The following is a 17,252-nucleotide window of genomic DNA, read 5'->3' as shown; positions in this document are numbered from 1 at the left end:
CGAAGTAAATAAACAATAAGGTAGAAACGACCACAGGCTTCCGACAAAGATTGCAAGCAGGGTACGGATTTTGCAAGCGTACGTTCTTGCCGTATCCATGAAACCCGGGGGATAGAGTTTTCTGCACAGTGTGTGAAATTCACTGTTTTAACTCGTGTAAGTTGTGTTCCGCCATCTAAACCTCTAATTGCATCATTAAGAATTAATATTGTTAATTATGTATATGCAGTACTCATCGCCCACTCCATGTCTGAATGCACAGCCACTCCCTTTTCCTCCACTTTATCATAAAGCAAAAGCGGCTTAAAAAAGTCACAAGTAGGAAATATTATGCCCAAAATTGTTCTTATTGAAAAAGGGAGAGGAGTTGGGAAGAGAAAAGCACACAAGGACAAAAGTGTCCACCTCTATGCATTCAGCTTCCTCCTCTCCAGCCTTTTCTTCATTGATCAAGTGCAGCAGCACTGGCAAAACATATTCTTGCAAGTCTGGAGATTCTAATCAGTTTTCCTTTCGAGTTCAGTTTAGTTTGAGAGCCAGCTGCAATCTTTGATGCATGCAGCAGATGATGGAGGGAACCAGTGGCAGTTCTGCTCCAGCTTGGTGGAGCTTGAGCGCCTCCATGGCTCTTCCTCAACCTTCCAATTCTGAGATGTGGCAGCAAGAGCATGATCATGGTGTCCAAGATTTGCCAGAGTCATGGTGCCAACTTTTGCTGTAAGAAAAATAACAAAAACCCTCTTCTTTTACAGTCAGTTAGATCTAGCTAGGGTTTCTGGTTTATTTGTTTATGTACGTATTTGTTTGTGTGTGTTGGATCTAGAGGAGGGTTCATTGGGGAAGAAGACCAGAAGCATGGCTTGATCAAGAGGACTGAGAACGACAACTGTGGAGTAGAACCATTGCTACATGAGCAGATGGTTTCATCTGCGGCAGTACATAGAGCAGCTACAGGGTTTCACGATCAACATCATCAAGTGAAGAGCCATGGATCATCCTCATGGACACATAATAGTACTGTTCTTCAAGCTTCATCTCCCAGATCCTGCGTCACCACCAGTCTCAGCACCCACAGCATGTTGAATTTTTCAGCCAAGCCTAGACACAAACCCGCAGACCATAATAACTCTTCTGAGGTAATTACTTAATTATTCATCAGGATGATCATATGAAAATTCTCTCTTTCTGAAACTTGTGAAGCACAATTTCAGGGAAACAGCACAGAAATTGCTCCAACTTTGAAGAAAGCTAGGGTTCGAGGCTCTTCCTCTCCACAATCTAGTCTCAAGGTTCATATATCACTACTTATAAGTTTTACTTTGCTAGCTAGATATATCTGTTATATATCAGTAATCAGAAAACTAAAGATATAAATATATTATTGCTTTTGGGAAATGAATGATCAGTGATGATAACAGGTGAGGAAGGAGAAGCTGGGGGATAGAATAACAGCACTGCACCAGTTAGTGTCGCCATTTGGCAAGGTATTGAATGCAGCTTTCAATGCTATGCACGCAAATATTTATCAACCAGCAAGGAACTCAATAATTATCAAATTTTGATGTAGATTATAGATTATAAGAATTTTAATTAGCTGACATGTAGTACTCCTTTTTAGACTGACACAGCGTCGGTATTGCAAGAAGCCATTGGGTACATAAGATTCCTCCAGAGTCAAATAGAGGTCAAATCTCCACTCTCTTTTTCTCTAAACTGGTACACTGAAAGCAAGCGAAGCGTTTCTGTGTGTGTTTTTAAAACAAAAAGCTGGAGCCTGGAGGTGCGCATGCAGTACGCACGCAGTAAAAGCTACATCAGAATTCAGAAATGAGACATGAGCGTTGGGTGTCGTTGTTTTGTTTTATGCAGTATATTTTAGTTATCGGTGTCTTGTAAAGTCACGAGGTTCGATCGATGACAGATGGATCTCCATCTCTCAAATCATGGATATGGATCTGTTGCTTTTGATGTGTTGTAACATGTATAATTTGTCTTTGCAGGCACTGAGCTTGCCGTACCTGCAGCAACAGCAGCGGCAGGCCGTGAGGCAACAGCAATATCATCACCATCACCAACAGCAGCAGCAGCGGAAACACCCTGTGAGTGTAATTATGAATTAGGCTTCGCAATTGTATAAAACCCATCAGAAATTTTTTCACTAAATTAAATGATGTTTTCAATTATTTAACAGGGCAGTAATGATGATGAGAAGGAAGAGGAGGAGGAGGAGGAAGAAGAAGAAATTAAAAAGGACTTGAAGAGCCGAGGACTGTGCCTTGTCCCAGTGTCCTTCACCATGCACGTAGGAGGTGACGATGGTGTAGATTTCTGGGCTCCTTCTCTTGCTGGAGGATTCTGACCATGGAGATGGAGGAGAGCAAGGAATTGCTTAAGTATTTCACATTCAAATTAGTTTTCGATCGAGAACAAATATAATTTGCATGCAGCCATGCCCATGCAGTGCGTAGGGGTGGATGGGGAAGGCATAACATCATTAGCAGTCATTCTGATTGCAAGCTATATATGCTCAAGGTTGATTGCTAATGATGTCATGGATTAGGTTAATCAATTAACTACGTGCTATATATATCTACACAATTCATGGTATTGCTAGCTAGATGCAAGCATGAGCCATTGGTGATGTATATATATGATGTATTAATCATGATCAGTTTTGTTAATAAAAATTAATGTGTAAGTCATTAACCTACCATTAAATATCATTTTGTGTGTGTGTTATAGTTAAGTACTCTGGTTTAACCTTGCAAAATCTATTAGTACCCCTAATTTGCAAAACTAAGTAATGAATACGCATTAATTAAGCATGAAGTCTCCTTTACTCATCTCTCCCTCTTCTCTAGTCACAATTTTATCCTGTTTTAATTGGTCTAAAAAAATGAACAAAGAATAAATACAAAATAAAATTATTTTAATTAGAAATGTTTTAAATAGATTTTTTTTTTTAAAAAAAGAAGTAAAATTTGATCCGATTTGGATAAATGAGTCGCTTGCTTAGCTGTGCGCTTACTTTCTTGCTTGCTTCGTCGCAGTCGAGAGCGAGGGCGCCGGCGATGGCGGCACCGGAGTGGAGTGAGACAGCGATGCTCGTCATCGATATGCAGGTCAGCCTAATCGAAGAATCCTCTTTTTATTTGGTCTTTTGCTTCGATTTATGGTTTTATTTGGATCAATTTGCAGAAGGATTTCATTTCGGCGGAGAGAGGGAGCCCGTTGCTCGTCGCAGGCGGCCAGGCCATCGTCCCGACCGTGATCCAGGCCGTTGCCGCCGCACGGGAGCGTGGCATATTGGTGATTTGGGTCCGTCGTCGTTTATCACTATTTGTTTATATTTCACCATTCTTATGATTATTATTTTTTTAATCCATAATCTGATGTATAAATTCAAAGGATTTGCTCAAACAATCGACTAGGGCAGATGTAGATCAAAATACCTGAACCTTAGGGTAGCATTTATTTCTTGCGAGTTCAATTATTTGGGGAAAGGGAGAGGAATGTAGATAAGAAACTTCTGCTACGCGTTTTCATGAATCAGGTTGCTTCCTTGGCAGACTACTGTGAATTAAATGCATAAGCAGTTCTTGTACACGAATGCATGTCAAATAGATGATGGTAGAATCGAGGTATAGTCTTGTGGTGGGCTACTTCCTCTATCTGATGGATAATAACCTGCTATGGTCGGAATGGCGTGAATAATCTCATAACTGCATTCATTTTACTTTTTATTCCATTATTAACTCTCTTCCATTATGGTTCCATAGGATAGAGATTTCACAATGAGTTGGTCAGGATTAAGTTGTGTCAATTATTGACATTATCTGCAAATTGAGGCTTATTTGATATTTCTATCTGTTCTAAAATTATAATTGAGATTGATGAGGATGATCACCAGAACTTTTATTTGCATGGTTGACATAATTGGTCTGATTTTGCACATTTCTATCATTGAACTGTAGAATGATAACTCGAGTTCCAGAGTAACTTTTATGTTAATTTCAGTTTCATTGGATCATAATGTTACCATTTGAAGCTTGGTATACAGGGTTGTCAGCACTTAAGTAATAGTAGTGTTTGAGGTTGAATACATCTTTCTTTTGGTGGTTCATACATCATCATTATCATCATCATTTAGCCATTTTAGTTCCAACTAGACCGGATACATAAATCTTAATCCCTTGCTATATGGGAAGTCATATCTCTAACTTTTGATGAATGTATACTTAAATTTAACTTTGTATTTTATAGTCTCATGGATTGAAAGAAAATATAAAGAGTTGCAGGTTGTTCGAGAACATGATCGTTTTGGAAGAGATGTGGAACATTTTCGCAGACACTTCTATTCCGATGGTGAAGGACCAACCGTAAAGGGTTGCATTGGTGCGGAGCTAGCTGATGGACTTGCAATTGCAGACGGAGATTATAAATTGGTGAAGACACGCTTTAGTGCGTTCTTTGCCACAAATCTTCATCATCTTCTTCAGGGATGTGGAATCAAGAATCTGGTTGTTGTCGGTGAGCAGTGACAAATATTAGAAATGATATTTATTTTCCACTACTTGTTTCTCTTCATTATACTAAAAAAACAGGGCACCAATTCTTATCTTGTAATTTTGCATACTAAAATTATTGCTTCTTATATATGTTAGAACTTGCAAACAATTTTGTTCTATGATATCAACAAACATTGACACTGGCTTCCAATCTGATTGAAATTAACTTCTCTTGCAAACTAAAAATTAATTGGCAGACCAAAAAACTAGCAGACATTTTTCTTCCAAGCTTTTCTTAGTTAACAAAGTTTAGAGCTTCCTTCATAGTATTTTGTAGATTTTCATGTTTCCTGTTCACTTCTATTCCATAATCTTTGGAATCACAACTAGTTACTCTTTCTAACATACTTCGTTACTCAGATTATTTCTTTATCATGTTCATTCTCTTTCTTATGATTCCCTATTGTAATTACTGAGTTTATTTGAAGTTTTTTGTTTGGAGAAAATGAACTCTTGTTTTCAAAAGCTACTTTCAAAGTAAAATATTCTGGCAAAATCATTTTGTTCTTCTCACTTTACGGTTTAACAAGGCACTTGCAATTTCAGTCATTGAGTTTTTTTGTTTCTTTTTTCATGTTATCTTGAAATGGAACTGACAAGAATGAAATATAGGAATGAAATACAAGTACATATTTCAAAAGAAATATGTATTTCTGTGTGGTTCATGGAATAATAATTACAACATATCAAATTAAGTATTCTTTGCTCTGACACAAAGAATACCTCCAAATTCTGTCAGAGTTGATATTTTAGGTCATTTTGCAATCAGGTGCTTACAACTTTGCAGAACTTTCTACATCAGCATGAAATACTATTATTCTTGTGAACCAAAAAGATACACTTAGAGAATGCTAACCAAACTTCCTTTTCAAGTATTAACATCAAAGGCAAACATTGAAAGTTTTAAGAGGGCAAGTCATTTAAGATAGTGCTTGAGTTGGTAATTGTCTTATGGGAGGGTATGATAATCTTGGTAGAATTTTAATTTGATTTGATATCTTACTAGTTCGTTGTCAATTTTGTTCAGATTCTTTAGAAGAGACCTAAATCTGAGCGAGTCTCCTTGGCTGTTGTGCTGCATAACCATCTCTTTGTATTTGATCACTCTCCATTTCTTTATGCTTCTTTATATAATTCAAAAGTATGTTTGAAGGATTTGGTGGAAAGTAAATTCAGTATATTGAAAACTACTAAATTTTTTCATTTCAAGATTAAATGAGGCAGTATGATTAGTTCCGTTCACTAAGTTTTCCTCGAAAAATTCTGATAGGTTTTACTATTATTTGTAGGAGTTCAGACTCCAAATTGCATTAGACAAACTGTCTTCGATGCTGTTGCACTGGATTACCATTCTGTGACTCTGATATCCGATGCAACTGCCGCTGCTACTCCTCAAATTCACTCAGGTGAGTTCCTCAAATTCTCTTATATTTTTCTGAAGTCCTTATCGTGCATAACTCAACGATAAGTGCCTATGTGAAACAGAAAATATCAGAGACATGAAAAATATAGGAGTAGCTGCACCAACGTTGCAAGAATGGATGCAGCTTTGATGCTTCATCAAGTAGTGTTTCGTATAGCATGTTGTCTCAGTATCATAATTTCGTCTGTGGTTCGCCATCTTCATCATGGTTAAGAACGGCGTCCAAATTAGCGCGTATGGTTCCTGTTCTGTTTCTGTTTCTGTTGTACAAGAACAAGACAAGCACTGGAGATTGGCTTTGCTTTTAGAACTCGTGGAGGAATAAGATTTATGTGGTGGATGACTCCACTTATAGTGGACTAAATAGAATCTTAGTGGTGATGATGAGATGTTATACATTACTACCCACTTAAGTACATTTTAGGCTCCTTGTTTTTTAGATAATTAATTTTATAATGTATTTTTTACTCAACAGAAAAAAAACATTATTATTATTATTATTATTTAAAATACCTTTTTTATAAACAGACATCGTTTTCATTTGTAAAATGTTATATATATATATATATATATATATATATATATATATAATATCTCCTGGGCGCCTTCTGTTGGGCGTCGCGTGGGCGCCGTCGATATATATAAAATTATTAAAATTACCATTTTTATTACTATTTTTTAGGGTGTAAATGAGCCAAGTTCATTTCATAATAAAGCCATTACTCTGGTAGGGATGTCGTGGGGCTCACACTTTCCTTTTTTAGAAGATAGATCCATTATATCAACTGCCAGCCGGCGGATAGATCCATTTCATAATAAAGTCATTACTATTTTTAGTTCATTTCATATGTCCACTCTGTACTACGGCCTTGGGGGCGCCCACACTTCCCTTCTTAGCCATTATGAACGCTGGAGAGCGGAGATAGGGAGGATAAGCAAATTAGCAATGGCGGCTACTAAGTGGAGTGAGACGGCGATGCTCGTCCTCGATATGCAGGCAAAACAGACCGAAAACATCACCAATTTCGTCTCCTCTCACAGTTCACTGATCTTTCTTTTAACTCTTTTTTCTTGATTTATTTCCAGAAAGATTTCGTCTCGCCGGATACGGGAAGCCCGACGGTTCTCCCTGGCGCCGAGGGCATCGTCCCCACTGTGATCGAAGCCGTCTCCGCCGCCCGTGAGCGCGGTATTTTGGTCATCTGGGTAAGCCGCTGTCCTTCCTTCCTTCCTTCCTTCCTTCCTTTGCAATATGTTCGTACTTATTTAGTTCAATCATGTGCTCTTACATCAGAAATTCTTGAGAAAATACGTTTGTATTTTTGAGATGCTTGAAACTTTGTTCATGTCAAATTAGGAATTGTTGTCAATCTTTGCAATTGGGTTTCATAGTTTTGATGAGGTTGTTAAACTTGGTTCTTAGTTCTACTAGTATACCTTTTCTTAAATTCCTGTCAACAGCATGATAGCTAAAGATCAAAAACGTGCAGGTTGTTCGAGAACATGATCCCTGGGGAAGAGACGTTGAGCCCTTTCGCCGGCACTTGTACTCCAATGGTGAAGGGCCAGCAGTGAAGGGTCGTAGCGGTGCAGAGCTAGTTGAAGGCCTCGTCATCAAAGATGAGGACTACAAGGTCGTAAAGACACGCTTTAGTGCCTTCTTTGCCACAAACCTTCATCAACTTCTTCAGGGCTGTGGAATTAAGAATTTGGTTGTGATCGGTAAGGCATAATATCTCAGGATGATCGCACCTTGATTCTGATCTTGTAACTTCTCACAATAAAACTATTTTGGATGCTCAAGTTCTTGCTTTTGATTCCTTCGGCTAAATTTTGGGTTTGTCATAATCTTGTTGTCCTTCTCAATTCATGTTCCAATGAGGCAACATGGTCACTCTTCTACTTTTTCATTGCCGATATTACTACGAACCTGAAACTTGTTTCTTCTTCATATGTAGGGATTCAAACTCCAAACTGTGTTAGACAAACTGTGTTTGATGCTGTTGCGCTGGATTACCACCAGGTTACCGTCGTTGCAGATGCAACAACTACTGCTGTTCCTCAAGTTCATCTCGGTAACTTTTAGTTTTGCTCCTCCACATTCAAACTTTCAGAAGTCCTTTTTGACGTAACTTGAATTCTTGTTTAAGCAAAATCAGATTGATTTGGTGAATCCTCTGTTTTTGATCTTTGAAACAGATAACATCAGAGACATGAAAAGTATTGGAGTGGCGACACCGACCCTGCGAGAATGGCTCCAGCTTTGATGCCCATTTCTTAAGATGGAGCTCTGATATTGCGTTGAACATCTTTTCTAAATAAGAAGAACACTGTACCCAGAAATTCATGTGATATTAAAATGCTTTTGTTTTAATAATTTATTTTGTTGTCATTTTAGTGGAAATACTTTACTGGCTGTCCGGCCGGCCGACGACCGGTTCGACTTCGAGAAGGAATAAGTGGGTGCTGTCTCGATCCAATCTACAATCTCCACGTGGCACGGCCGGCATTCGCCGGCTTCGACCCTTTCTACGCTTACGTTTGCCGCTTCTTAACTTTGAATGTATTAATTTTGGTATTTCATATCGACTTTAGTCTCTATTTACATAGAAAGACAAGGGATAATTATTGCAGCGTAAGGGTATTTTAGGTATCTCATAACTGCCAAACTCGTACTGCTATTAAAGCACAGCGAGATTCCTCGTCCGGTAGACATCCGACCGATGATCTGCTGCAGGTGAAATGATGGCCCCGACCCCAGCAGCCGTTCTCCGACACACCACCGCCTTCCTCGACGAAGCCCTCTCCAACGCTGACCTCCGCCACCGCATCCTCTCCTCCGCGCGCTGGACCATCCCCTCCGCCTCCCCCGCCTCCGTCCGCGCCCTCTCCCTCCTCTCCGACGCTCTCGACTCCTCCTCTCCCGCCGCCTCCTCCGCCGCGGACAAGGTCCTACTCTCCGTTTCCGGAAGAAACCCGCTCTCTGCCGTCCTCCTCGCCCTCGCGCACGCCCTCCGAGGCCGAGCCGCCGCGGCCGCCCTCGCCCTCCTCGATCTCTTCTCCCTCGATCCGTCCCTCGCCCGCCACGACGTCGCACCGGCGGTATTTGAGGCGCTCTTCCTCCCGCACCTCCTTCCGGCGCTCCACTGGTTCGCGGACCAGCGGTCGCGCATCCTCTCTTCTGCCTCCCTTCGGCGGGGAAGCCCCAAGGATGAAGAGGACGAGGAACGGTCGGTGGAGCCGGCGGCCGCGATGAGCCTGCTGTCGCGGATGAGTGGGGGGCAAGCGGGGAGGTTGAAGGAGTTAGAGAGGCGGTATGAGGACGTTATTGATGCCAATTGCAGGGTTTATGCAGAGTACCTGAAGGGGGTGGTACAGATGGGCGGCGGAGGACGACGTCCGCCCTCGGCACCACCGAAGTTGGTTTTGACGAGTGCGGATGATGAGGAAGCGGGATCTGAAGGGACGGTGGAACTCGAGAAGGTAGAAACGAGCGAAGCTATTGGATTCAGGGACGGACGGTATAATGTACTTTGCCTGCCTTCATTAATTCCTAAAATCTTGAAGTTAACTACCAATTCCTTTAATAGCTGCTTCTTTTGTTAGTTTCAGTTAATATAAGCTGTTCGTTTATGGATTCAGACATATTTTATGTATCAGACTATTAGTTGTAATTCTTTTGAGCAACATCCTTTGAGTTAACTGTCCTATTTGTATAAACTTTTGGTGAAACCTTAGTCTAGGTTTTTTTGCTTCTAGTTGTAGAACCTTTTTTGACGATTCTTTTGGTGTGGTTTCATCATGCTCCACAAACACCCAAATGCTTAGAGACTGACAAATTAATGTGATAGGTGGAGACTTCAAAAAAGAGAAGGATTTGGAGGTAGTAAATAAAAGGCTATATGACATAAAATAAATTGGCTTTGTAAATAGGTTGATTTGTGGCACCCATTTATACAAACCTGTTGTGTCATGTCACCTCTGGATTTTTTTCTCTCTGCTAATTGCATTTTAAGATATGCTAGATTGTGTTGTGTGATCCAGTCTTTTACCAGCCCTTTCAGGAAAGAGATATGTTTGATTGCAAATGCCTTTTACTCATGTCACACAGCATAGTTTGGTGTAATAAACTTTGCTATAATATTTCTTAAATTGGTAAATTTGTTTTGCATAATACTAGGAATATAACCTCGTAGTCTTATATTTCTGTTCCTCGATCTCATCAGTATTGAGTCATAGCAAAAGCCTTCGTTGTAGGCTTCTTGGTCTTTTCTTGCTTCTGCGCTTAAATCTGGGTCATGCTTCGATGAGCTAACTTCTTTTATTAACTTTGTAGCCAATTTGGGCAGAAGCAGATCGTTCTGTTGAATTCTTTAGCAGGCAAAATAGTGGAGTCCAAATGAACAATACAAGAGTTCCACCTGCATATCCTCAAAGGGTGTCTCCAGAACTCTTTGTTGGGCCACCATTTAGAGATTACAGAACTGCTGAAGTTAAGCGGGGCCCAGATGCTGGACCTACTTATTTCTCTGAAGACAATTTGGAGTGCTCTTCTTCTGAGATTGATCCTGATGAAGAGGTCAAATTCTTTGATTTTGACGATGAAAGCATTGTTCCTTCATTGACTGATCTACCTATGTGCCTAATTTTCCTCGAGTGAGAAAATTTGACATTGTTAATGCTGTTTGTCATTTAGGAAAGGAATACTAACAGAAAATTATTAGAAACAAAAGACCAACAGCTTCAGAAGCAGGCACAAGGCTCTGCAGAACCGAAATGGTAAGCTCTAAATTCTGAAAGCATGCGATCCACCTCCAGCATTTTCATCTCATATGAGTGAAAACAAGAGCATCTGGCCTGAGGCCGTAGCTTATATTCAAAATTGGAACACCTTTATCTATATCAATTGTTAATTTTCTCTATTTAATAATTGTACTTCATGGTCTTCTTCCTGTTTCATGATATAAATTTTTTCTAGAGCATTAACTTACTCTCACTGGCTCACTGCACAACTGAGATTGTAATACTTGATGTCTCTTTGTTTTGCAGTAACTCGAGTATGCAAATGGCTGATTCTAGTAACACCTTTGCCGTAAGTAAACAAACCCCTCCCAAGGAATTCGTCTGCCCAATAACAAGCAATCTGTTTGATGATCCTGTGACACTTGAGACTGGCCAGACCTACGAGCGCAGAGCTATCCAGGAATGGCTCGGCCATGGAAACTCAACATGCCCCATCACACGGCAAAAGCTCCAGAGTACTCAATTGCCCAAAACCAACTATGTGCTAAAACGACTAATAGCTAGCTGGCTGGAAGAGAACCCATATTCGACTCCTAGTACGTTGGAGAATTCTCCTGGTGAGAATTCTAGAGATTTGAGTATGTCACAAAGCCCATCTTCACCACCGAGTGCCATAACCCAACCTTCAAATATTGACGTCTCTTCTACTGATATTCGTCTTGCAATATCATGCCTCTGCACATCTGAATTTCTTGATGAATCAGAGAAGGCTGTTCTCCAGATTGAAACGTTCTGGAGGAATGCTAGCTTAGAAATTGAGATAACACAAGTGCTCTCAAAACCAGCAGTTATAAATGGTTTCGTTGAAATCTTGTTTAATTCTGTTGACTCGAATGTACTGAAAGTGACAATTTTTCTGCTATCCGAGCTGGCTTCAAGAGATAAATTTGTTATTCAAACACTTACTAGGGTTGAATCTGATGTGAAATGCATGATTGCACTATTCAAGAAGGGTTTGATAGAGGCAATAGTTTTGATATTTCTGTTAAATCCTCCATCGGAAACCCTTATTGAGATGGATATTGCTAATGCTGTTCTAATGGCTATTGCAAAGAAAGATGATGAATTATTCAAGATGTGTATGAGCCCCATGACTGCTTCAATTCTTATCTTATGGAAAATCTTACAAGAAGGTAATAGTGGTTTATCCAATATTGTTCGCTCAATTATATCAGATAGAGTACTTGACAGAATATTGCTGAGCTTGGAAGCCGAGATGGTGGAGGAAAGGATTGCAGCAACTGGGATTGTGCTAAAATGCATGGGAGAGGATGGGCGTTCCAGGAAACTAATTGCTGAGAGAATACAACTGGCACCAGTTCTGGAAAGCTTTGCCATTGTGAATGATATGGACCGCTTTCAGATTATTTGCTTTCTCTTCGAGTTAGTTAAGCTGAGCAGGTTGGTCGTGAGTTCTCCTTGCCCCTTTTTCTTCATAGAAACTATAGCATTTCTAGCTTGCAACCTATATAGTGTTGCATATTATTTACGGTTGAATGTCAGACCCATTGAGATGTATAGTGGTGCTGATTGTTACACCGATTCAATTACTGATGCTAAATAGTTGAGGCAACATTTTATCCGTGTTCTGGGGCAGCTATAAAACTAGAATATGTGGAACTTGATCATGCACTAGATCTAAATTCAAGTTCAATGTGACCTTTAAACTGAATAGTTTTGATTTTCCTTTTTGATCTTTTTCAGGAGATTGTCCAATGAGAAGCTTCTTCAAGCTATAAAAGGCGGGGGTGCTTTTAGTATGATGCATTCACTCCTCATCTACCTTCAAACTTCGTCAATGGAACAATCCCCTGTTGTCGCTGGTCTTCTTCTCCAGTTGGATCTTCTGGTAGCCTTCCTGATTGAACTTGACATTTAGATTGTTAAATTGAAGACAAGAAATATGTACTATGCTGAGGCTTCTGTTATCTATTTACATGTTGATTTGAGAACAAAATCTCATACATAAAAGTAGCATAGTGATCATAACCTGGTTCAGTATGATCACCTCTTTTTGTGCTTTGTACTGGCCATTAAGTTGCTTGTTTTGCCAGGTGGAGCCAAGAAAGATGAGCATATACCGTGAAGAAGCTGTAGATACACTTATCACATGCCTCAAAAATGTGGATTTTCCTAGCATTCAATTGAGAACTGCTGAGACAATCTTAGCTCTCTTAGGAAGATTTTCATCCTCTGGAAGGCCTCTTGCTCGAGCTCTTCTTTTAAAGCATGCTGGAATAAGAAAAGGCTACCGAGCACTAATGGAAGCTGAGCAGACTGGCCAAGCTCCTGAAGGATCTGAGCACAATCTGGTTGCAGCTATAGTCCTTCTCACAAATTGTTATTGGCTTTTTTCTTTCTTTCTTTTTTGCATTCTGAATGAATGAGAAACTATAAGTAGTCAAATATAAGGTATATAATAGTGCATTAAACATATAAGTCCCACCAATCTTGTTTAAAATCACATAATCCATCATTTGATGAATTTCTTCTTATTTTTTATCTGCTCCACTATTGTAAAGTTCTTCTTGTTCCCCTCATTGGCTTTTTTTTTTCTGGTTCTGTTATGTAGGAAGAGGAAAAGGCTGCTGAAGCTTGGGAAAGGAAAATGGCCTTTGCTTTAGTGAGTCATGAATTTGGGCTTCTCTTTGAAGCTTTATCTGATGGTTTGAAGAGCAGAAATCTTGAGCTGTCCTCTTCTTGTCTTGTCTTGGCAACCTGGCTCAGTTATATGCTCTCCCTACTCCCTGATACTGGGGTAAGAGGGGCTGCACGAGTCTGCTTGATGAAACAATTTATCACAATTTTGAAGTCCGCAAGGCATATTGATGAAAAAGCACTTTCAATGCTTGCCCTCAGAAGTTTCATGCATGATCAAGGTATTATATTTTACAGGGATTTGATATTTTCTTAACATTAATTTTAGTGCAGCAGTGGTGACAAAAAACCCACATATTTCTACTATATGATTCCTTTCTCAATATCTGATTCACCTAGCAAACATATACATGTGTGTGTATGTTTACATTTATATGTTAGAGTATGCTACTTTCCTAGTCATGAATAACATTGTTATTGCTTTCAGAAGGCCTACTCAATCTCACTCTTTATATTAAAGACATATTGAAAACGTTAAGAGAGCTCAAAAAGTCATCTATATTGGCATATGAGATGCTCAAACTTTTATCAGATGGCCATGATTCAAGCATTGTAAGTACCTATTTGTGCCTGGAATTTTCCTCTATTGAATTCTTGCCTTTAAACTATCAAATTTATGCAGAAAGATATGTGGGACTATAAGGAATTGACGCAAGTAGATTGCAGTACAAATGGCGAAGTCTTATCAGTAATATGCTTCAAGAATATGATATTCTCTGGCCACCTCGATGGAATGATAAAGGTCTTTACTTGTAACATCAATCCCCTAGTCTAGTGACTATGCTGTGTGTAAGATACTTGTGGAAGAAATAATGTTTACACTGTATTGATATAACATAGGTCTGGAAAGGTGATGAGAATCTTCTTAGTCTGTTACAAGAAACACATGAACACTCCAAGGCAGTCACCAGTTTGGTCATACTGATGCCCGGTGACAAATTATACAGTGGGGCACTGGACAAAACTATAAGGGTATGTATTTTATCTTTTCATGCACACAGAAATTGAGGAAACTAAATTCCTTTCTTGTTATTGTTGTTTTATATAGGTGTGGGCTATTCTTGATGGAAAGATCCACTGCACAGAATATTTTGATATGAAAGATCCAGTGCGTAATCTTAGCGTTACAAATACCATTGCTTGCTTCACTCCACAAAGTGCTGGTCTCAAGGTAATATTTATTGTTTGCCACTTCTAATGATCCATGATGTGTTTCTGTTAGTCTGTCAATCTTGTTGTCTTTGATTGCCAGTTATTGTCAATATAAACTCCTCGATTCCAAGAGTTGCATTGATTAATGTGTAAAGAGAAAGCAAATGTATTCTACAAATATTGGCGTAACTTTAAAAAGTGCAAAATGAACTCAAATGATTATTTTGTCAATCTCTTTTGGATGTTAGGTACTATCTTGGAATGGAGGCTCAAAGACTCTCAATTCCGGTAAGAATGTGAAGTCTTTGGTTCTTGTCCAGGGGAAGCTATTCTGTGGTTGCAATGACAGCAGTATTCAGGTACACTTATGGAGCTAAATCTACAGCATTTGTTTCCTAATTACAGATCTTCCATTTAATCCGGATGTCTTTCTCTGTTATCATGACAACTTGTGACCAGCAGTTATACATATCTATTTCTCCCAACTCGATCTCTAAAGTTCGGACTCCTAGTATTTATTACCCCTGCCATTCAGTTGATTTTCTCAAAATGAATTTATATTATTTTCATCTGGTACTTTCCTGATGAAATGGTTTCGCTCCCTTACCTGTAAATATTGCAATATCAAGCAACCTGTTTATACTGTGACCCTTCAAAGCTTGGTAATGAAATGGTTTCGCTCTCCTTTACCTGTAAATATTACAATATCGAGAAAACTGTTTATACTATGACCCTTCAAAGCTTGGGAATGAAGTAAAATTAATATTAATGCCATCTTACACTGTTCTTTCTCCTTGTCTGATTACGGAGAACTAGTCGCTTCATTATTTCGAAGCTGTTAAAACCAATATCGTGGGGTATTTATGTTATGATCCACTAAGAAAGCACTCTATTTACAGGAAATAGATTTGGCTACGGAAACGTCTGTTACAATTCACCCTGGTAAAAAGAAGTTGTTGGGGAAGGAAACTCCAATTTATGCTGTGCAAGTACGCGATGGGCTACTTTTCTCAGCTGGTATGTTTGCCGATGGTGTAGCAGTTAAGGTGAGGCAAAGAACCTTGTTTTCTTAAAACTGTTCTATATGCTCTTCGAGATGACAACCATTATTCTGAAAACTTTTATGGGATAATGTTGGTGTAGCATTTGATTTGAGCAAGAAAGTATTGTCAGTATAGTATGTGTCTGTTATGCTCGGAACTGCAGCATTTAAGGGGTTATTGTCAGTGTCTATTATGCCCGGAGCACAACAGATAAATAGGCACGTAGCTGGATGAGAACAAATTTTAATCCGTTCTGAAGTCTATGAAGTTTGGTCGGATTCAGTCCAGTCTATTGGAAGTCAGCCCTAACTGAAATAGGCACGTACCTGAGATGGACTTTTACTTGGTCGTTCACAAGAGTTAGAAGCAACTCGATCTAAGGTGACTAGGGTCTTTCTTGGTCTCGTCTTAGGTGGGGAAGGACTTAACTCAGCTTGGTCGGAGATGAGCGCAAGGGTACCGAGCTTCTTTGTCACTTCCACAGTTGAGTGCTCTGATGCACTAAAATGGTAGTGAAAAAGGGGCTACAGAGACTCTAGAAAGCTTTTCTCGAGGTGTCCTTTTAATGATACGGAGAGCATAAATTACCAGCGGATTTATAGACTTGTGTTCGCACTATTCTAGGAGCCCATTCTATAGGACATTTGTTTCTATGAAGTAGGAAACTTGAACCAATTACGCTAAACTTACTTGAGGTTGTTTAGTTTTGTTTGTCTGTCACTTTTATCTTGCTACTAAAATCAGGATGGTGTTGTAGATATGGAGTACTTCAGATTACAGCCTCGTTGGATCTATACAATCTTCCATAGAGGTAAGGGCGATGGCTATCAGCAAAGAATTAATATATCTGGGTTCCAAAACTGGAACTTTAGAGATTTGGTCCAAAGAGAAGCACACCGCTGTGGGTACTCTTCAGACGGGCACAAATTGCAGGGTTCAATGCATCGACGTTGATGAGGAAGGAGAAATGCTAGTGATAGGAACATCGGACGGACGGCTTCAGGTAACTAACTACTGCTCATTCTCTTTCACTCCAAAAATGCTATCCACCTTGGTAGTTTGTAATTTTTTAGAGAAAAATTTGAGGTTTAGCCATATACTCTAACCCATATGAATAGAAGGAATGCCCATATGAATAGCAGGGGAATCAACACCAGAGTGTGATGTGAGGAACATGCAATGACATTGACTGATACCAAATCATAAAAATTGCAGGTCTGGGGCTTGACTTGAAGAAGATATATATACACACACACTGTAACTTAAGTTTCTTGTCAAAAAGGAGAATATTTATTATTTCTTCTTTTGTCTACCAATTGAGTAAGTGTATAATTCCCCCATTCATTTGATTTCATCAATTCCTTCTCGTAATTTGATGCCAAAGGTTCACGGTCTCATGATTGCGAAATTTAATGCCAAATCACAAATGTTTTGAACCAGCTGATGAGATTTTACGTTAGCTAACGCTGAAATGCTAACGAACTTAAACCACGATCAAAACGCATATTCTATTTTCCGGGTTGCCGGTTCCTAAGTATCTATTAAAACCAAGCAAGATGCACAAACAACTGAGCTTATTCTATTTTCATGTTGGAAATTATCAAT

General features: G+C 39.4%; 4 protein-coding genes across 5 annotated transcripts; all 4 read left to right on the top strand.

The window, feature by feature from the left end:
* Positions 1–401: 401 nt before the first annotated feature.
* Positions 402–2,633, top strand: LOC141826607 (transcription factor bHLH68-like). 2 transcript variants are annotated; one of them, XM_074713864.1, is made up of 7 exons: positions 402–717; positions 824–1,136; positions 1,212–1,289; positions 1,419–1,484; positions 1,619–1,684; positions 2,001–2,099; positions 2,192–2,633. In XM_074713864.1, exons 1-7 carry the CDS (start codon positions 557–559, stop codon positions 2,357–2,359), a joined length of 951 nt encoding a protein of 316 aa, XP_074569965.1. In that variant the 5' UTR covers positions 402–556; the 3' UTR covers positions 2,360–2,633. The 2 variants fall into 2 exon arrangements, with proteins under 2 accessions (XP_074569965.1, XP_074569966.1); XM_074713865.1 differs by lacking the exon at positions 1,619–1,684.
* A 384-nt stretch (positions 2,634–3,017) lies between these two features.
* On the top strand, positions 3,018–6,385 carry LOC141826608 (putative inactive nicotinamidase At3g16190). Its single transcript, XM_074713866.1, is given in 6 exon segments — positions 3,018–3,122; positions 3,199–3,318; positions 4,299–4,530; positions 5,858–5,974; positions 6,054–6,109; positions 6,111–6,385. Coding segments are annotated over 6 exon segments (765 nt in total). The 5' UTR covers positions 3,018–3,071; the 3' UTR covers positions 6,300–6,385.
* A 490-nt stretch (positions 6,386–6,875) lies between these two features.
* Positions 6,876–8,258, top strand: LOC141826609 (putative inactive nicotinamidase At3g16190). Its single transcript, XM_074713867.1, has 5 exons — positions 6,876–6,988; positions 7,078–7,197; positions 7,482–7,713; positions 7,950–8,066; positions 8,191–8,258. The coding sequence occupies exons 1-5, from the start codon at positions 6,938–6,940 to the stop codon at positions 8,256–8,258; spliced, it is 588 nt and encodes a 195-aa protein (XP_074569968.1). The 5' UTR covers positions 6,876–6,937.
* Positions 8,259–10,699: 2,441 nt separating this feature from the next.
* Positions 10,700–16,984, top strand: LOC141826605 (putative E3 ubiquitin-protein ligase LIN-1). Its single transcript, XM_074713863.1, has 13 exons — positions 10,700–10,770; positions 11,041–12,195; positions 12,499–12,643; positions 12,849–13,106; positions 13,367–13,673; positions 13,880–14,004; positions 14,075–14,194; positions 14,293–14,424; positions 14,501–14,623; positions 14,853–14,963; positions 15,504–15,650; positions 16,405–16,650; positions 16,863–16,984. Exons 2-13 carry the CDS (start codon positions 11,051–11,053, stop codon positions 16,878–16,880), a joined length of 2,877 nt encoding a protein of 958 aa, XP_074569964.1. The 5' UTR covers positions 10,700–10,770; positions 11,041–11,050; the 3' UTR covers positions 16,881–16,984.
* The last annotated feature ends 268 nt before the right edge of the window (positions 16,985–17,252 follow it).

This window comes from Curcuma longa, chromosome 4, assembly GCF_044706935.1.
Source record: "Curcuma longa cultivar G26 ecotype Majalengka, Jawa Barat chromosome 4, ITB_CL_G26_1.1, whole genome shotgun sequence".
Lineage (NCBI taxonomy): Eukaryota > Viridiplantae > Streptophyta > Magnoliopsida > Zingiberales > Zingiberaceae > Curcuma > Curcuma longa.
This window is presented reverse-complemented; position numbering and strand designations above follow the sequence as displayed.